A 21098-nucleotide genomic window follows, 5' to 3' on the forward strand; every position below is an offset into this window, starting at 1 on the left:
ATAATATAGTTCCCTGCCATGCATTTAAAATAAATTGTCTTTGATACTTTACCATTAGCAAGCACTCTGTGGACGATTTACAATGCACCAGATAAGGCCACCATTCACCCTTATAGTGTTGTGTGAAGCAGAAGACCCAGAAACAAAGGCGCTGATTAACAGGATTTATTTTCAATGAAAAATAAGTTCAACAAAGGCAGTCTGCTAAGCGTCGTCACACAGGAACGTTGTAGTTGGTAAACAAAGAAACACTAGTAGTTGTAACAGGACTAGTAGTTGTAACAGGCGAAGGCCTCACAGAGCACAGTAGCCTGCTCACAGATCAGGAAGCACCTTAGACCAAAGATGGAGTGTTCTATGCCTGGCAGCTGGAAGAGACCAGGCTTGAAGAACAGAGGCTCAGACGGATAGATCACAAGATGACTACAGGGACAGGGGCTAAAACTAGGACGAACACTCAAACAATGGTCATGTCTGGATGAGAGCAGAGAAAAAGCCACTAATAGGTAGTTAATCATCTGACAAAGAAATGAGCAAACAGCAGGGAGAAATAGCCAAGACAATCAAGTACTACAGGTGTGAAAGCAAATCGGCGTAATGACAAACAGCTGAAGCCAATAGGCAATGAAGGCAGAGGGAAAGGGAAAAAACAAGAAGAAAATCAAACCCGGCTCATGACATATAGGCCAAGTAAATCTTAATTGCTGAACTAAAATATACAATTCTAGCATAGTTTGCGGTCTGCTGAATATGTTTAGCCACTAAGGTTAAAGTAGCGTGTCCAAGTATCTAAGTCTTTAACAACATGAGCCCCTAATATGCCTTATTAACACTCTTTCCATACATTCACCTGAAATAGATGTAAGAGCTATTGGTCTAAAATCCTTTAACTGAGTGGCATTAGATATTTTATGTACAGTTTGCTATATTTTAACCAGTTCGCCATCACCGTATATATAAAGTAAGTGTGTGTATATGTGTGTATATATATATATATATATATATATATATATATATATATATATACATATATATATATATAATGTTAATCAGAGATTATTTTAATAACCTCTATTGTAGTTTAAAGCATTTCTAATAGACAGTCATGTATAAAACATTGTCAGTCGAACTAAAGCGATGTAACAACATTTTAACATAAGCTTTACAAATAATTTACTTTTTCAAGATTAAGAGTGCAGGTCAAACCGGTTGCAGCAGTGCCAGTCGTCCATTGGTCCACATTCTGTTAAGACTTTAAACCAATCACTGAACTTCCTTCCAAACCCACCCCATTCTGGCGGGATCGATTATGAGCAAGCATTTTTCACGTGACGTCACAATTATAGTAATGCACAGCTGGAAGAATAAGCGAAGGCCACCATTATTATTTTTTTTTTTTTTACCACTTTTGTATTAAGCACTAATGCAATAACTCCGGGCTTGCCCTCTTGCCTGTATATAGTATCCATCTTCAATGTTTAGGCTTTTGAAACAATTAAGTTTATGCCATGTTACAGTTTTTGTATTAATTTTATTATTACGCTAAACATTGTAGAACTAACGTTACCCTCCGCTTATGAGTTACTAAAATACTACGCCCAGAACAAATGTGTCAATGTTACATTAATTTTTCTGGAAGCAAATTCCTTAAAAATAAAGTAGCATGTCAAATCATTAACACAAGAGTTTTGCTCTTTATTCAGAGGTAGTGGGTGGCTCTTAAAAGAGCCGTTGAGAAGAAACAATAATACTTTCTTTTTGGGCGCTGCCTTTTTAGACTTGGCGGCTTTAGGCTTTGCCGCCTTAGGTTTAGCCGCCTTGGCCTTTTTGGGGCTCTTGGCTGCTTTCTTAGCGGCTGCTGGCTTCTTTGCCTTCTTGGGGCTCTTCGTCGCCTTCTTAGCGGCTGTGGCGGCGGGTTTCTTGGCCTTCTTGGGCGATTTCTTGGCGGCGGGCTTCTTTGCCGCTGCGCTCTTGGGCTTCTTGGCAGCAGCGGGTTTCTTGGCCGCGGGCTTCTTCACTTTAGGAGCCGCTTTCTTGGCCGGCTTCTTCTTGGTCTCGGCTTTCTGCTTGTTGAGCTTGAATGAGCCCGAAGCGCCGGTCCCTTTGACCTGCACCAGAGTGCCTTTAGTCACCAGGCTCTTGATGGCGATCTTGACGCGGGAGTTGTTCTTCTCCACGTCGTAGCCGCTGGCGGCGATAGCTTTCTTCAGGGCGGCGAGGGACACGCCGCTCCTCTCCTTGGATGCGGACACAGCTTTGACGATGAGCTCACCGACGCCTGGACCTGCTTTCTTGGCTTTCGCAGCTGACTTCTTCTTGGGCGCTTTGGCCGGGGCGGCAGCAGCCGGGGCTGGAGCGGTTTCTGCCATCTCTCTCTCGGATCGGATCTACAGTCTTTCAAACGCTGTCTGGTTTCAGCAATGATCAGCGCTCGAGCGCCGCTGCGCTCTTAAATACCACATGAGAACCTTATAGACTCAACCCGCCCTGCTCGGTGTCTGTGCGGCTCCACGAGCCCTTCAGGACTGAGTTTTCATCTCTTACATTTGGGACAAAACTGGAGCGGTAGAATAGTTTGTCACAGTAAAAACAAAGTGAGCACCGAGCAGAGGTTCTGAACTTTCACTGGAGACTAAAACACGCGAAGAGGAAATGTTTCTTTTGCCTCCGTCAGACCAAATCCAAAGCGATCATCAGCCACGGGGAAAAGTCGCGTGCACATTGATGCCTAATTTTAATGGAAAAGTTGATAAAAGCCTGAACGCGTCCGTTGTGTGTCCAGAAAACAGTCTGAAAGCGACTTTAACGAAATCAGCATTAGTGAGGGGCGTGAGGAGGCTTTCATACAGCTGTTGTTTTGGGCAGCTTGAAGCACAAGAACATCAGATCTGAGTCTGTTTGTGACTCTCCTGTCTGGCACTTCTGTCCATATGATAATTATATTATATTATATTATATTATATTATATTATATTATATTATATTATATTATATTATATTATAATATAATATAATATAATATAATATAATAAAATATATCAGTACAGTCCAAAAGTTTGGAAACACTAAGATTTTTAATGTTTTTAAAAGAAGTTTCGTCTGCTCACCAAGGCTACATTTATTTAAGAAAAAATACAGTAAAAACAGTAATATTGTGAAATATTACTACAATTTAAAATAATTGTTTTCTATTTGAATATATTTCACAAAGTAATTTATTCCTGTGATGGCAAAGCTGAATTTTCAGCATCATTACTCCAGTCTTCAGTGTCACATGATCCTTCAGAAATCATTCTAATATGCTGATCTGCTGCTCAAGAAACATTTAATGTGTACAATTTTACAAAATATTTGTGTACAATATTTTTTTCAGGATTATTTGATGAATAGAAAGTTCAAAAGAACAGTGTTTATCTGAAATCTAATATTTTGTAACATTATAAATGTCTTTACTGCCACTTTTGATTGATTTAATGCATCCTTGCTGAATAAAAGTATCCATTTCTTTAATTTTTCAAAAAAATAAAATAAAAAATTCTTACTGACCCCAAACTTTTGAACGGTAGTGTATAATGCTACAGTAGCTTTGTATTTCAGATAAATGCTGTTCTTTTGAACTTTCTATTCATTAAGGAATCCTGAAAAAAAAGTACACAACTGTTTTCAACATTGAGAATAATCATAAATGTTTATTGAGCAGCAAATCAGCATATTAGAATGATTTCTGAAGGATCATGTGACACTGAAGACTGGAGTAACGATGCTGAAAATTCAGCTTTGCATCACAGGAATAAATTACTTTGTGAAATATATTTAAATAGTACACAATTATTTTAAATTGTAATAATATTTCACAATATTACTGTTTTATACTGTATTTTTAATTAAATAATAAAGACAAATTATATATATATATATATATATATATATATACACACACATTATTTTAAGCATTTCTCCTAAATCGGCATGTTGGGAGCTACTTTTAGCCTTAAGATGTTTTGTGAATATGTATAAAACTTCTCAGAAATGCTCTTAAGAAAAGTCTTAAGCTTAGACTTAAGTGTCAAAAAATTCTTAGTAAAGACTTTTCTAAGACTAGGAGACTTTTATAAAGAAGATAAAAGCAACTTTTAGTAAAGTCTAAGACTGATTCTTAAGTGCTTATTTAAGTGTTGTGAACTAAGGACTAGAATTATGTCAACTCAAAATGGCCGCCCTCAACCTCTGAATCAGTCAATAGCGAACCTGGAAGGGTGAAGTCACAGCAGCACAACACCAATCATTTAATGTTATTATGAAAAAAATGAATTAAAAATACACTGAAACGTTTTAATATTTTAATTTATTTTTTTTTAAATAGCTTTGCATTGTGCAAGATTATCAGAAATTAGTATTGATGGTGTGGAATATTTTTTTTTTTCTATTGATATACAGGTGCTGGTCATTAGAATATCATCAAAAAGTTGGTTTATTTCACTAATTCCATTCAAAAAGGGAAACTTGTATTAATATATTCATTCATTACACACAGACTAATATATTTCAAATGTTTATTTTAATTTTGATGATTATAACTAACAACTAAGGAAAATCCCAAATTGAGTATCTCAGAAAATTAGAATATTACTTAAAACCAATACAAAGAAAGGATTTTTAGAAATCTTGGCCAACTGAAAAGTATGAACATGAAAAGTATGAGCATGTACAGCACTCAATACTTAGTTGGGGCTCCTTTTGCCTGAACTACTGCAGCAATGCGGCGTAGCATGGAGTCCATCAGTCTGTGGCACTGCTCAGGTGATATGAGAGCCCTGCTCTGATAGTGGCCTTCAGCTCTTCTGCATTGTTGGTTCTGGCATATCGCATCTTCCTCTTCACAATACCCCATAGATTTTCTATGTGGTTAAGGTAAGGCGAGTTTGCTGGCCAATTAAAAACAAGGATACCATGGTCCTTAAGCAAGGTACTGGTAACTTTGGCACTGTGTGCAGGTGCCAAGTCCTGTTGGAAAATGAAATCTGCATCTCCATAAAGTTGGTCAGCAGCAGGAAGCATGAAGTGCTCTAAAACTTCCTGGTGTACGGCTGCGTTGACCTTGGACCTCAGAAAACACAGTGGACCAACACCAGCAGATGACATGGCACCCCAAACCATCACTGACTGTGGAAACTTTACACTGGACCTTAAGCAACATGGATTGTGTGTCTCTCCTCTCTTCCCCCAGACTCTGGGACCCTGATTTCCAAAGGAAATGCAAAATTTACTTTCATCAGAGAACATAACTTTGGACCACGCAGCAGCAGTCCAGTCCTTTTTGTCATTAGCCTAGGCGAGACACTTCTGACGCTGTCTGTTGTTCAAGAGTGGCTTGACACAAGGAATGCAAAAGCTGAAACCCATGTCTTGCATACGTCTGTGCGTAGTGGTTCTTGAGGCACTGATTCCAGCTGCAGTCCACTCTTTGTGAATCTCCCTAACATTTTTGAATGGTTTTGTTTCACAATCCTCTCCAGGGTGTGGTTATCCCTATTGCTTGTACACTTTTTTTCTACCACATCTTTTCCTTCCCTTTGCCTCTCTATTAATGTGCTTGGACACAGAGCTCTGTGAACAGCCAGCCTCTTTTGCAATGACCTTTTGTGTCTTGACCTCCTTGTGCAAGGTATCAACGGTCATCTTTTGGACCATGTGTCTTCAGTATTGAACCTTTTCACAATAATTTCCTGAGATACTGAATTTTCTGATTTTCTAATTTTCTGAGAAACTGAATTTTGGATTTTCCTTAGTTGTCAGTTATAATCATCGAAATTAAAAGAAATAAACATTTGAAATATATCAGTCTGTGTGTAATGAATGAATATAATATGCAAGTTTCACTTTTTGAATGGAATTAGTGAAATAAATCAACTTTTTGATGATATTATAATTATATGACCAGCACATGTATGTTTCCTTATTTACAGTTAGAGCAATGATGTGTCATGAGTTCATCACCAGCTCCAACAACTGCAGGGAAGTCCACGGTCAACAAGTGGCTTTCTTTTGCCACATGGTTTGATGGTCAGTTGGAAAGTCAATGAAGTGCCATAGTGGCCAAATGTGATGTCCAGCCATACAAAAACTGAAATCTTCAACCTTAATTCAAATATTTAAAAAAATTTGTTAAAATATGTAAGCATATCTTGTAGCTGTGCTTGGAGTCGATTGTTTCATATGTGATAATGAAATGAAATTTCAAATAATTTCTATATGCAAAAACAAGACAGAACCAATTAAATATTAAAAACTGATTATGTTGTAGTCAATGTCATATTTTAAAACATTTAAATAATATAAAAATAAAAAATATTCTCATATTTTGATGGTTTAAGCAAAATTGTTTGCGATTAACAAGAGACTCTTGTTTGCATTTACTCTTGTGTACTGTATGTTCATTTTTTGTGCTTTCTTGTCGTTCATTCATCTGCGCTTTATTTTTCGTTAAGCATTTTGTTGCGCGTCAGCTGTGATAAACAGACATCCACTCTCATTACATGTGTAACAGTGGCTAGATAGTGAGACTTTTGCAGGTAAACTACAGCACACTGATGCCCGCTAGAGAATGAGGTGTTTAATGTTATTGCATTCGCCTCACATGACAGCAGTGATCGGGCCGGGGTTCGAGACCGACTCAGTGCAGGGTGTTTAGGATTGGAGTGTGAGTTTTGGAGGCGGCACACTGAAGAGACGGGTCCAACGATTTTGAGAAATCGCATACAATAGCTTTAAATGTAATAAAATGCATTAAACATTATTTATTGTTTAAGTAATATTTATTAAATGTATTACATTTATTTAAAGTTATTACATTTCTTATTAGGTCAGTTACAAAAAGAATTGACAATCAAGTTTATATAATTTTATCAACTCCATGTCATCATATAACTCCAATACATCATATCTTCTTTGGAAAGCGTGTGTCTCCTCTTTGTTGTCATCTTGTTACTCTTAACTAGGTTAAGACACCTCTCCAGCTCTCTTAAATAATTTAGGAGCTGAGATCTAGTCTTGACACTTACGAACCTTTATGAATCACATTTATTCTTAAGTCTAAGAATATGAGTAAAATTACATCATTCTTACAATTTTGACACACAAGACTAAAATTTTACTCTGAGCTGCTTTATGCATACGGCCCAGATAGCAAACCTCCAAGGGTGATGTCACAGCAGCATGGCACCAATTATTTAATGTTATTACACATATATAAAATAATAATAATAATAATAATAATAATAATAATAATAATAATAATAAATAATAATTTAAAAAGACACTGAAACATTTTAATGTTTTTTTTTGTTTGTTTGTTTGTTTTTGTTTTTTATAGCTTTGCATTGTGCAAAATTATCACAAATTAGTATTGATGGTGTGGAATATTTTTTCTATTGGTATATGTCTCCTCATTTACAGTTAGTGCAATGATGTGTCATGAGTTCATCAACGGCTCCAACAACTCCAGGGAAACCCACAGTCAACATAAAAGTGGCTTGCTATTGCCACATGGTTTGATGGTCAGTTGGAAAATCAATCAACTGCCATAGAGTAGTGGCCAAATGTGATGTCTAAGTCCAGCCATATGAAAATTAATTAAAACATTTTCAAAAATGTGTTATAAGATTTAAGCATATAACGTAGTTGTGCTTGGAATCAATTGTTTCATGTATGATAATGAAATAAAATTTCAAATTAATTAAAATTATTTCAAAATATTTTTGGCCAGGCTGTCATAAAAAGAAATGAACACATGCAAAAACAAGAGTTTTGAAGGTTATATTGTAGTCAATGCGTGTTTTTTTCCTGTGAGCTTTTTTGTTTTTTCTGAAACCTGTAGTTGTAGTTTTCCTTCTTTTTTTTGCCAAAAATTTTGTCTGATAAATGCATATACTTCCCTCATATTTTAAAACATTTAAATAAAATAAAATAAAAATATTGTCCTCATATGTTGATGGTTTAAGCATAATTGTAGGGTTTTTTTTTTCTTTTTGTTTTTTCTTTTTTAAAGGCCACTATGTTTGGTGTGGTGTGAAGATCAGGGCAGGCAGATATCAATCACAGTCCAGTAAACAATAAACAGTCCAAAGGCAGGCAGAAGAGAATTGTAAACTGGAAATAAGCAGGGTTGATAACAGGCAGACAATTAGTAATAATAAACGCTCAGAAATGCACACCATAGCAATACAAGACCTTGCAGTGATGGTGAGGTTGCGAGTGGCTTAAAAAGTCCAATAAATGAGCTGCAGCTGGGTGTGGTGATTAGCACCAAGGTATGGGGCAGATGGGACATAAAGTGCGAGTGTGTATATGAATGAGTGTGTGTGTGTATGAGTGTGTGTGTGCGTTAGTACTTGGGCGCCCTCCGATGGTCAGAGGAGGGAATCACGGAGTTCGTCTCTGTGACAGATAGGTCCAAGTCATGACCAGTGCACTGCTGCATTTTTCCAGTCACCAAAAAATGCAGTACGGAGAAAATAAATTAGAAATTAGGAATAATAGTAGTAAATGAGGTAGTTGTTCAGATGAGAGAAAGAAAGGTATGGTGGTGCGGAAGAGGGAAGTTGCAGATGAGGGGTTTAAAAGAGAGTTTGAAGGAGAAAATAGGTGAGATTCTGATGGCAAAATTATTGGGAGACGGTGGCTTGTTAATCAAAAAAGAGGGAAGAGTCGATGAAGATGACTAAAGCTGCACACACTGTGCGATTTATAATAGTCCTTTAAAAGATTGTTGCTTCTCAGACTGTATGAACATGATCCTCATGTCACACTGTGGGATCTCAGCTGTCCTATATGTCAGACTGTACGACAGTAAAGACGCGTTAAAAACGTATGCGTGAGTTCAGTGTTGTTGAGCACATGATTAGCATATGCTCCGCGATTAGCACGAAAACCCGCCATATGATGAATGTTTAAAGGTGCTCTAAGGCTACGTTCACACTGCAGGCTGAAACGACCCAATTCCGATTTTTTTTGCCCCATGCGACCTGTATTTGATCTTTTCATGACAGTCTGAACGACACAGATCCGATCTTTTCAAATGTGACCCAGGCCACTTGGGTATGTGGTCCTGAATCCGATACGTATCCGATCTTTTGAAATGCGACCTCCGTCTGAACAGCCAGGCCACATGTATCCGACCCGTACGTCATTGATACGCTACAAATGTCATAATTGTGCGTTGAAGTAGGCGGGAACAAGAAGATAAACAACAACCATGGCGGACGATGCTGCTGAGACCAGTCAATGGAAGGGAAGCGAGGTCACAGATTTAATTAAAATTTGGGTAGACAGCTCTATTCAGGCCAAACTCGAGGGTTCTTATCGGAACCGGGCGGTTTACGATAACATTTCCAGCAGAATGGCCGAGCGTGGTTACAGACGATCCTGGCTCCAATGCCAGCGAAAAATAAAAAGCCTCCGAGCCAAATACAAGGAGGTTAAAGACTGGAACAAACAAAGTGGCCGTCTACTTCCGCAAACAACGAATGACGTCGTTGACCGTTGCATACTCTTCTGCGCATGCGGGTCACTTCTGGGTCATTTCACGTTCACACAGGAGATCACAAAAGGTCGCATTTAATTGAAAATGTGAACGGCCTTGCAAAAAAATCAAATTTTTTCAAAAAATCGGAATGAGCATTAAGCCCTGCAGTGTGAACGTAGCCTTTGTGATGTCACACGCTTTTAGGCCAAAACATTTTTTGTCATATACAGCAAACATCTCCTCACTATCCGCTAGCTGCCTGTCCCCTGAACACACTGTAAAAAAAATGCAGTCTCTGTAGTCGCCACAAGCTCCGAAAACGGCAATAAAAACAAACTGGTGCAGCCGTTTCACTAAGGAGGTTCAACCAACTCTGAGTTAAACTTGAACTCTGAGTTGACTTACTCTGAGATGGGAAACTCTGAGTTTTCTGTTTCAGAACAGCTGAATTGAGTTAGTTGAGTCGACTCTGAGTAGGTTGACTCTGAGTTAAGCGCGTGCACAACGACTATGAAAAGCCATCATCAATGGAGCTCCGATATTACGATTCACCATGGCAACAGCACATGACAAAAGGACGTCCGGATACTTCTGAGTCAATGCAAGTTTTATTATTATCACTGTTATAATATCAAAGGTGAAAACTTGTAGAATGGTAAGTTACTGAACTAATATTTATTTTCATGGTATCCCACATGCAAAAAAAGAAGAGGAAAAAAAAATAATGCTGGATGCTATAATAAGAGTGTAAATGATTTTATCATTATTAAACACTTGTTAAGCAATTTACTTCCACTTTTAGAAAGTTTTCTTCATTTTTTTTTTTGAAAATAAATGCCTTTCTGATGTGATATGTGATGGGAAAAGGGAAAATACAAGCTCGGCAAAAGGCGGATTCAAACCCAGTTAATCACATCACATCAGTTAATTGTCCACGCCCAATACACTACTGCCTACACCACTGCAGCCACAAGTACGCGTGTCAATTTTAACCTGGGGTGACATTGGTGGGCGGAGCTACTGTAAATTTGCACTTAGTAATACCCAAGTGAAAAAAAAAAAAGTATACTTGAGTGCATTAAAAATAAATCTTAAATACAAGCAAGTACATTTGTAGTACAGTCTTATTTTGGTGCTAAATAAAAGTGTCAAAGTTATAAACTATAAATACACTATTTTAAATTATATTTGTACGTCAGACGTACTTCACTGCACTTGGAAAAGTATAATAAATACCACTACTACTTAAATTGATTTTTAGTGCAATGAAATAAAAATATACAGGAGTTTTATTAGTGTATTTGTTAAAAGTGTTCTTTCAATGTTTTAAAATTAGTTAAATCTTAGTAGACTTTTATACAGTAATCCTAAGTTTAAATGACACTGGTTTTCTTACAAATATATTACTAATGTACTAGTTATAAGTACATCCACCCCCCCCCCCCCCCAGGTGAAAAAAAAGTGCAGTAGAATAGTTTAGTGCACTTAGTACACTTCCATAATGTACTTAAAGTGCTCTATTTCTGTGCACTTATTTTGTACTTTAATATACTAAAAGCTGTATTTTAGTACTTAAAGATAATAATGCTATTTTGAGACACCATAAATTGGAACTAAAAAGTGTATTTTATGGCACTTTTTTTTTCACATGGGTAGACACTCCGACACTTTCCGTTTGCATTAAGATTATTTTTATTACCACACTGGCAGATATTGATAATTAATTTAGATCCCCCCAGAAAACAAGACTAAATATCTTATATCATTTTCTTGTATAGAAAATCCATCTTGATTTAAGAATTTTTAGATATTTGTACTTGAAATAGGATGAAAAATACTAATTTTTGCAGTGTGAATGAATGAGTGACCTATTTAAAGATCACTTTCACTTTAAAAAGGGGGAAGATACCGAAGGAAACTCTGGGTTTACTGAAGAAAACCTGCTCCCGACCAGGTTAGGTTCACAGAGTAAGTTACCATGGTAACTGACTCTGAGTATAAGTTACCTCTCTTTCAGAAACGTGCTTGACTTACCCTGCTTTCTCAGGTTTGACATACCTCCCATTCTGAAACAGAAAACCCAGAGTTTCCCTCATTTCAGGGTTAACATACTCAGAGTTTTCACTTAACCTCCTTTCTGAAACGGGCCCCAGGACCACGAATCATAATAAACATGCTCCAGCCAATAACCGACAAGAATGATTTTAAATGCGCATTCATGACTGTTTCAGGAAGCACGGAGGGGAGGGGGAGGAGGAGGGAGGGTCTAGCTAGCCTCTGTTTTGTTTGACAACACTTCGAACGTCAACAGGAAGTTACTCCACCCAGGATCACTTATACCGTGATAAAATCTTCAGCAATTAATCACAACATGAAAATTTGATACCGTCACATTCCTACTACAGTGGTTCAACCTTAATGTTATGAAGCGATGAGAATAATTTTTGTGTGCAGAAAATTAACAAAAATAATGACTTTATTCAACATTATCATTATCATGCATGCTCACTATTGGCCGGCTCCAGTATCACATGCATGTGTCGTGAAGCTCACGTGAACAGAGTCGGCCAATACTGAGCCATTCTTCTGATGTAAAACTCAGAAATGCTGCGTGTGTTTACTACGTGAATAGCGTAGTAGAATGATGTGGAGGAGAAGAAATGGTTGAATATGGCCTTTATTTTTGTTTGTTTTTTCACACAAGAAGTGTTCTGGTTGCTTCATAATATTAAGGTTGAACCACTGTAGTCACGTTCTCCCGTTTTTGTCTCCTTTTATCTTGATTTCAATACAAGCACAAAGGGGATTCAGATCCTGAAGTCTCCATGCAATGATGCTGTACCCTCACCACCAGTCTCGCTCCTTGGATTTTGCAAGCTTTTCCTTGCTCCTTATTTTTAATAATCCTGTAATAAACATAAAAGTTCCCAGTGTTTTTTTTTTTTTGTGAAAAAGGGCAGATGCACCTATATATATATATATATATATATATATATATATATATATATATATATATATATATATATATATATATATATATATATATATATGATAAACACACAATTTACCACACAATCTTTAGTTCTATTTAGATCTGACTGCTGACTTGAACATAACTTTCTCCTTTCTGTGTCAGTGGGGAAACCATTCATACTGCTTTCTCTGAACAACTGGATCATCCTCATGCAGCACTGCAAACCATAGCAGAGACTACAAGAACATGTAGGAAAGGACAGGCAAAATGCTTGACATTCAGTTTATTAGAAATTTATAAATCCATTGCACTAAATCAGTGCAAAAGTCAATGTGTGTGTATAATCATGTTTTCTTTTAAAATTGAATATATTGTGTATGAATGTATATAGTAATACATGAATGGGGTGCATAAGAATTGTTAACATTAAGATTAATTAAATTTCACTTAATACAATTTTACATTTCACTTGTTTGTAATGTTTTTTTTTTTTTTTTTTTTTTTAAGACAATAACCTGTCACCTGAGAGTCTCATGTCCTTGTGAAACCATAGTGAACATGATGTGATTGCCCTTAACTAACAAGTTTAAAAACATAAAAATACTTCAAAACAACTGCAACGCAATCTTTAACCAATGTAATGTTAGCCAGAAATATGTTAACAAGGCAGGCAATGCTGGTTGAAAACACTAATCCTCAATTATTAGCAAGTCTTTTAAATATCTTTAAAAAAAAAAACATTTCTGTAACTACATACACTACATTCACATATCTGTGTATTACATAAATATTGTAAAACCGATGCATCTATTGACTACAAATATCTGCTCTACATAGTATTGAAAATTACTAGTGACATACTATTTAGGATGGTAAAAAAAAATACTATTTGGTATGCACATTGAGAAGCAGGCAGTCTCTCTAACCCAGATCTTTTTGAATTGCCGCCGAAGCACTTCCTGGAACTATCTGAAGTCTACGCGAATATCTCTCTCTCTCTCTCTCTCTCTCTCTCTCTCTCTCTCTCTCTCTCTCTCTCTCTCTCTCTCTCTTGAGTTCAGTGATTGGCTTGAAATCTTGACAGACTGTCAACCAATGAGCGAATAGAACGTTCGCTTAAAGGCAGTACCGCGAAACTCAGTTCTTCATTCTTTCAGCGTCGTTTAAAGAAACAATTGTATATTTATATCTAAAAGTGACAATGAGCGGAAGAGGTAAAACCGGAGGCAAAGCAAGAGCAAAGGCTAAGACTCGCTCATCCAGGGCAGGACTGCAGTTCCCCGTCGGCCGTGTTCACAGGCTTCTCCGCAAAGGCAACTACGCCGAGCGCGTTGGTGCTGGTGCTCCTGTTTATCTGGCGGCTGTGCTCGAGTATCTTACCGCTGAGATCCTGGAGTTGGCTGGAAATGCCGCTCGGGACAACAAGAAGACCCGCATCATCCCCCGTCATCTGCAGCTGGCGGTGCGCAACGACGAAGAGTTGAACAAACTTCTGGGCGGAGTGACCATCGCTCAGGGCGGTGTGCTGCCCAACATCCAGGCTGTGCTGCTGCCCAAGAAGACCGAGAAACCCGCCAAATCCAAATAAGCGGACTTAGTCGATCTCACTGAGACCCAAAGGCTCTTTTAAGAGCCATCCATTTTATCTAATGGAGAGTGGTTTTCTTAAATGGTTAAATAACACCGTAAGCCCAGTCAGTGGGTTGACTTTACGAAATAATAATTAAAAAAAAAATTCCTTATCAAATGACTAATCAAAACCATTATTTGGATAATTGCTCTGTATGGGCATTTACAAATACAATAGCAGGACCAAGTGTTTTGAACGCGTGATAACCACATAACTTGTTTTATAGAGATCGTTTTTTGGGCGGGGGCCCGTGTTTTGTTTTGTTGTAGTGCTTCTATACAATTTTTTTTTTTTTTTCAAATCTGAGATCTGTACAACCATTAGGAATAAGGATAATATTTCAGAACAAATAAATAAAGCAATGTGAGTATAAAGAGTCTGGGTGTGTTACACTGTTTGATCAAAACTGAACAAAGCACATTGAGCGGGAAACCCTCTGCTTGTTTGAAAAGATGGAGCGCAGTCATTGGCTAGCAGTCATACGCACACGTCACAGATCAGCCAATCACAAGCCTCGGCACCCTGCTGACACTGTTAGCTCATGGCTGCGCAATGCTTTAAAAGCAGGCGTGTGAGACAGAGCAGCATTTCCAGCGTAAGCAGGGCAGAAAGAGAAGTTGACTGCAGCAATGGCAAGAACTAAGCAGACCGCTCGTAAATCCACCGGTGGCAAAGCCCCGAGGAAGCAGCTCGCTACCAAAGCCGCCCGTAAGAGCGCTCCGGCCACCGGCGGCGTCAAGAAGCCCCATCGTTACAGGCCCGGGACCGTGGCTCTCCGAGAGATCCGCCGTTATCAGAAGTCCACCGAGCTGCTGATCCGCAAACTGCCCTTCCAGCGGCTGGTCCGAGAAATCGCTCAGGACTTCAAGACGGATCTGCGCTTCCAGAGCTCCGCTGTCATGGCCCTGCAGGAGGCCAGCGAGGCTTATTTGGTCGGTCTGTTTGAGGACACCAACCTGTGCGCCATCCACGCCAAGAGGGTCACCATCATGCCCAAAGACATCCAGCTGGCCCGCCGTATCCGCGGAGAGCGCGCCTAAACCCGCGTCACCAACATCAAACCCCGAAGGCTCTTTTAAGAGCCACCAAAATTACACTGAACGAGGAAATCTCCAGCTTTAAGTTTAGTGACTCGAAAGTTGCGTTCCGTTGTTGCATTAGCACTAGCTGTCTCTCTCAACATCAAAAATTAACTTTACTATTACATAATGACAAAAAAAAATGTGACACTATTATTTGTGGTTTTATATCTTGAAGAAATGTATATTGATTATATATTTAAATAATAATTGTACAAACTGTAAATAAGTATGTAATTACACATTTAGTTTTTTCACAATTGTGGGGACATTTCTAAAAACCTTTGCCCATTTTCTCACATCATTAAATGCAAAACCAAATCTTTAAACTACATTCACAAAACCCCTATTTCTTCTGGCAAAATCAATCGCCTCAATCATCTCACCTGTTCTCGAAATCAAACGAAGCTTTCAGATCAAATACACATCAGTCAATATATAAAGACTAAAGATCATTCATTAGACTACATAAACATCTTCTGCATCTAGTTATAGAAAAAAGTGTTGTATACAGTAAAAAAAAAAGGACAATAGCAACTAAAGTGATATTGTATACTGTATGTAGTCCAAGTATAGTATTGTATTAAATATTTAGTATTGAATGTATATTCAACTTGCACACTGTACAAATATTGTAGTACAAATGCAAAAGGTTAAACAAAAATAAATAAATTAAAAATAAAGTAAATGAAAAGAACACAGTGTGCTCAAAAAAAGTCTGTGTTGGGTCCAGCCAGAGGACTTTGTTCTTTGTTCTCTGCCGATCCAGCCTTGAGAACACTCCACACCATCCTCTTCCTCATCCTGCTCCTCGTCTTTCTTCCTCTCCCTCTTATGTTTCCATCCTTTGCCTGTATCAACATTCAATGCACCTTTACAGAAAGACTGATTTTTATTTTATTTTTTATTTTTTTTTGGTATAATTTGAACATTTGGTTCAGAGAATGGACAAACTCTCATTTGTATAGTTTTTAACCAGTAACCTTGAACCCAGATGTTTGCTACTTCTTTTTATCATCTGGCAAAAAAAAAAAAAAGAAGTTAGCTACTTTCCAACTCTTTTTAATTTGCTCATCCACATTTTTTTTTTTTTTTTTTTGTAATCTAATCTTCTAGCTACTGCCTAATAATGGCATGGTCTGTTTTGAAAGTTTTATAGCAAGTTGAAGGGCAGAGAACGGCTTACTATACTGCAGGTGCAAAAGTGAGGCCTACAGTGTAAATCAGGCCTGAAATATTCTACAAATATGAATAATCTAAAACATGTATACACTCTCAATCTAGACATTTCATTGTCATTCAGTATCTGATATGATGATTTTATAACATCCTCTTTGTCAAATTAATCTTGATTTTAATATTAAACAAAGGACAGGCCTCCTTAGATCAGTGCTAGGGTTAAATCACATTGGTTTGTGCTCGAGCTGTAGTGAGGGGAGGGGCGCCTTGTGACGCTGTCCTGGTTTCTCTCAGGTCCTGTAAGCAAATGTATAAGGCCTCCTGGTGACACACAATTTCTATTCTGTATCATCGCTTGATAGAGTTTTGTTAACCATGTCTGGAAGAGGTAAAGGCGGTAAAGGACTCGGAAAAGGAGGCGCCAAGCGTCACCGTAAAGTTCTGCGCGATAACATCCAGGGAATCACCAAACCCGCCATCCGTCGTCTCGCTCGCCGTGGCGGTGTCAAGCGCATCTCCGGTCTGATCTACGAGGAGACCCGCGGAGTGTTGAAGGTGTTTCTGGAGAACGTCATCCGCGATGCCGTCACCTACACCGAGCACGCCAAGAGAAAGACCGTGACCGCCATGGATGTTGTGTACGCGCTGAAGCGACAGGGACGCACTCTGTACGGCTTCGGAGGATAAACTTCTCAAATCAGGAACAAATACAACAACCCAACGGCTCTTTTCAGAGCCACACACTCTCTCACATAAAGAGTCCAATGTTTTAGCCTTCTTGACTACACATTTAACTACTATGTTTTATTTTCTGAACCCAGGATGAAATTAACCAAAGTTTATTAAAATGCTAAATGACGTCTAACATGACTGTCGGCACTTTTTTTTTTCTCTAACAAGATCAAGGTTTCTCAAATTGTTTTAAAAAGCATAAAAATGCCACTTGTTTTTGTATTAAACGATGGCCCGATTTCACGGATTAGGCCTATTCAGTTATGACGTTTAGCTTTTTTATAAACGTACACTAGGAAAAAAAAAATACTGTGCAACTTAAGACAAAACAATGGCGCTGACATGTTTTAAGATATAACGTTATATCAGTAAAGTTGCTTTCAGTTAAAACAGCTCAAACATGCATTTTACTCTAGGACTAAGTCTTAAACTTTTATTAATTTAGGTAATGTTTATTAGTTTAGTAGATGTTTTACAAAATAAACAAATGGGCATTAAAATTACAATATGTAAGTTAACAAAAGTGGAAATGCAGCAAACAAAAATGTTATTTATTTTACATAAGGACAAATAAACAGTTTCATGAATTAAAATAAGTTCTTAGGAAAAGCTGTTGTTAAGTCTGACCATTACTTCTTTCCATCCAAACTCCATCAATGGCTCTATAATTGTGTTAAACTTACACGATGGTTCACAATATTTGTCTAGAATCGCTTATTTTCACAAACTAATAATAAAAAGAGCGGGAAACGAAACAAAGGAAACAGTCAGGGTGTAGTTCAAACATTGAAAGGTTGGCGGCGGCGAATGTGATTGGCCCTCATTCCGCTCGTGACGCTTTGAGTTGTCCAATGAAATACGAGTTTATGGGTTTGGCCTATTGGAAGAGGCAATCAGATAGTTCCCGTTTCTCTTTGAAAATTAGCATAGGGCGGTGGATAAATATCTCTGTGTCGCTTCTGATTTCATATTGCTTCGTGAAGTTTGTGTTCAAAAAGCATCATGCCTGAACCAGCAAAGTCCGCGCCTAAGAAGGGCTCCAAGAAGGCCGTCACGAAGACCGCCGGTAAGGGAGGAAAGAAGCGCAGAAAGTCCAGGAAGGAGAGCTACGCTATCTACGTCTACAAAGTCCTGAAGCAGGTTCATCCTGACACCGGCATCTCTTCCAAGGCGATGGGCATCATGAACTCTTTCGTCAACGACATCTTCGAGCGCATCGCCGGTGAGTCGTCTCGTCTCGCTCACTACAACAAGCGCTCCACCATCACTTCTAGAGAGATCCAGACCGCCGTGCGTCTGCTGCTGCCCGGAGAGCTGGCCAAACACGCCGTGTCCGAGGGCACCAAGGCCGTCACCAAGTACACCAGCTCCAAGTAGAGATTCAACCGAGACTCTCAGCGACCCAAAGGCTCTTTTAAGAGCCACCCATATTTTCAGTTAAAAGAGACTGTGTTTCGGGAATTTTAATTGGCTTAAGTTTTGCCGGCCTTTACTTTTGGGGGTTCATATTTTGAAGGTTTGGATTTTACTGAATTAAGTCAATACACAAAATATTTCCTGCTACAAGACCCAAACAAGAGCTTAATTAAGCTAACGTTAGTTTAATGTAAAAAGATGCTCTAATTTTGTGTAAAGATATTAGATTTGCGTTGTTTAAAACTACCATAAAATGAAAGCTACTTTAGTTCTTGTAACTTGTTTGCCTTTTGAACTACTTTTGTAAAATGTTTATTTCTAGTAACAATGCACTTAATTTACTATTAACCTTGAAATGTTTAATCAATAATACAAAATATTATACCAAATATAAGCTTGTGTTGTTTAATATCTAATAGCTTTCTTTTTTTTTTTTTTTTTTGTAGATGCCTCATGGGAATTAAACATGGGACCACATTTTCAGCTAAATCTTCTTTACTGAGTAAATTATTGGCAAATATTCATTTGTGGGTGAATGATCCCTTTTAAGCTTAGTGATGTAACTAGAGAATTAAAGGGATTAGTTCACTTTCAAATGAGAATTCAAGCCTAATACTTTAATATATCTCTGATTGTGTTCATCAGAAAGACATAAACCCCTAGAATGGGGGCGAGTAAAGCTTGGGGTAATTTTCATTGAAAGTGAACTAATCCTTTAAAGGGATAATGAAAATTCTGTCATTATTAATCTTTCATCTTTGGAACTCAAATGAAGATCTTTTTGATGAAATCTGAAAGATATCGGTCTCTCTTTTGACAGCTACACAACAACCACTTCTACACGTCTATGAACTTCAACTACAAAGTTCATAAAGAGATCGCCAAACTAATCCATATAAATTGAGTGGTTTAATCCATATTGTCTCGTATTTGGAATAAACAATCACTTTATATGATGAACAAACCTCTTGCTGATGCTCAAGCGTGCTGTGTAACACGAGAATGAACCTTATTGGTTCTTGCACGTCAGTGAACATGCTGGAGCTTTCCTTTACCACAACTGACGTGTGAGTTGATCAGTGCTTATATGTGAATTAAATTCTAAATTCAATCCATTCAAACTAACACTTTAATGGCAACTAGAGACACTTAAGTATTTTATATAAACTTTGAGTACTTGTGCAAAATCAAAATAAATAGAAAAGAAATCCACATCTGGTCCGGAGCTGGCCCAGTGCTGGTCCAGATGAGGAAAAAAACGGATCTGTGCCGGTATTGACCCCGGCCTCAAAAGACACCGGCCTGAGTCCGTTTCACAAATCTGGCCCAGAACTTAAGAAGTGTCTGGGCCAGATGACTTTTGCTATATCTAAGTTCTTGTGAGAATTATGATCCCCAAATTGACCCCAAAGATCACCGATGCTACCAAAATGTGTACAGGACACAGAAAAAATATCATCGTGAAAAAAATTATATTTACCCAGTTGTCCCCATTAAAGGACAAAAAGTAATTATATATGAAGCATAAAGGGTTAAATGTAAGTAATATACTTAAAATGCAAGTAGTATGTTAATAATACATTTGTATTCACATTCTTATTTGATGTGTGTTACAAATATATTGAATTGCATTTTAATATATTTCTAAAAAATATTTTAATATAATAAATAAATAAATATATGCTTAATTACACTTTTAAATAATATTCAACACCAACAACAAACGTGTAACATTATCAGACATTATCAGCAATGAGCAAGAGATATGAAAAGAAAAAAAAATGCAGAACGAGAGATGGGACACAATACAAAACGGCTCTAAAGAATATCACTGGAATGAAGGTTTATGACTGATCAAGAGCTTTAGGACCCGCGTTCATATTAGAAAAGCTTTCCAGTGCTGGAGAGAGCTAAGTGGGAAGGTCTGAAAACAGATGCAGAGGCTGCTTTGATTCCCTCTCATGTCAGTAACACTCGGTTTTGATTGTCTGGAGCTGCTGTGCTGTTGGTGACTAACAACAAACACTTCGTATTTACTCTTGAGTACTCTACTGTACGTTCATTTTTTTCATCTGAGCTTTATTTTCCATGAAGCATTTTGTTGCGCGTCAGTTGTGATAAGTAGACATCCGCTCGCATTGCAAGTGTAACAGTGAGAGTTTTGCAGTTAATCTACTGCACCCTGATGACCACTAGGGACTGCGGTGTTTAGCGCCATTGGTAGTGCATACGCCTCTCTTGTCAGCATCGATAGGGCCAGGGTTCAAGACCGACTCAGAGCAGAATGGTAAGTATTGGACTGTGAATTCTGGAGGCGGAGCAATGAAGAGAGGGGTGGGTTTGTTTGAGTTGATTTCAAATATCAACAGTATTCAACTACAGATTTGAGAAATCGTATACAGCACCTTTGATATGTTGTTCAGTTTTATTCGTTTGTACTTGTAAAAGGTTATGCTACTGTAGGGGAATTTTACAGTTAAAAACCCAAAAGACCAGATATGATGAATGAAGACTCTGAGTCAGAGTTAAAAAAAAAATAATAATAAATTGAAGAAAATTTTACTAA

At 37.8% G+C, this 21098-nt stretch overlaps 5 protein-coding genes and 1 pseudogene across 5 annotated transcripts in view; 4 read left to right on the forward strand and 2 right to left on the reverse strand.

Annotated features, from left to right (window-relative positions):
- Nucleotides 1-14084, forward strand: part of LOC137015492 (histone H2AX-like) — a 116821-nt pseudogene extending 102737 nt beyond the window's left edge.
- LOC137015493 (histone H2AX-like) overlaps nucleotides 1-21098 on the reverse strand; it is an 86814-nt gene that overhangs the window by 856 nt on the left and 64860 nt on the right. The window lies entirely within an intron of this gene.
- On the reverse strand, nucleotides 270-2395 carry LOC137015562 (histone H1-like). Its single transcript, XM_067380613.1, has 2 exons — nucleotides 1752-2395; nucleotides 270-518 (listed from the first exon to the last, which is right to left on the reverse strand). The coding sequence occupies exons 1-2, from the start codon at nucleotides 2367-2369 to the stop codon at nucleotides 270-272; spliced, it is 867 nt and encodes a 288-aa protein (XP_067236714.1). The 5' UTR covers nucleotides 2370-2395.
- On the forward strand, nucleotides 14756-15197 carry LOC137015141 (histone H3). The gene has a single exon (XM_067379883.1). It carries the CDS (start codon nucleotides 14756-14758, stop codon nucleotides 15164-15166), a length of 411 nt encoding a protein of 136 aa, XP_067235984.1. The 3' UTR covers nucleotides 15167-15197.
- Nucleotides 16715-17238, forward strand: LOC137015281 (histone H4). The gene has a single exon (XM_067380143.1). It carries the CDS (start codon nucleotides 16760-16762, stop codon nucleotides 17069-17071), a length of 312 nt encoding a protein of 103 aa, XP_067236244.1. The 5' UTR covers nucleotides 16715-16759; the 3' UTR covers nucleotides 17072-17238.
- LOC137015076 (histone H2B-like) lies at nucleotides 18077-19146 on the forward strand. The gene has a single exon (XM_067379747.1). It carries the CDS (start codon nucleotides 18119-18121, stop codon nucleotides 18491-18493), a length of 375 nt encoding a protein of 124 aa, XP_067235848.1. The 5' UTR covers nucleotides 18077-18118; the 3' UTR covers nucleotides 18494-19146.

This window comes from Chanodichthys erythropterus, chromosome 24 (assembly GCF_024489055.1).
Source record: "Chanodichthys erythropterus isolate Z2021 chromosome 24, ASM2448905v1, whole genome shotgun sequence".
Classification (NCBI taxonomy): domain Eukaryota; kingdom Metazoa; phylum Chordata; class Actinopteri; order Cypriniformes; family Xenocyprididae; genus Chanodichthys; species Chanodichthys erythropterus.

Coding starts and splice junctions, on each gene's coding strand:
- LOC137015562 (XM_067380613.1), bottom strand. CDS start 2,369: ATGGCAGAAACCGCTCCAGCCCCGGCTGCTGCCGCCCCGGCCAAAGCG. Junction 519..1,751: donor AGGCAGCGCCCAAAAAGAAA/GTATTATTGTTT, acceptor TTTCTTTGTCAG/ATGATTAACTACCTATTAGT.
- LOC137015141 (XM_067379883.1), top strand. CDS start 14,756: ATGGCAAGAACTAAGCAGACCGCTCGTAAATCCACCGGTGGCAAAGCC.
- LOC137015281 (XM_067380143.1), top strand. CDS start 16,760: ATGTCTGGAAGAGGTAAAGGCGGTAAAGGACTCGGAAAAGGAGGCGCC.
- LOC137015076 (XM_067379747.1), top strand. CDS start 18,119: ATGCCTGAACCAGCAAAGTCCGCGCCTAAGAAGGGCTCCAAGAAGGCC.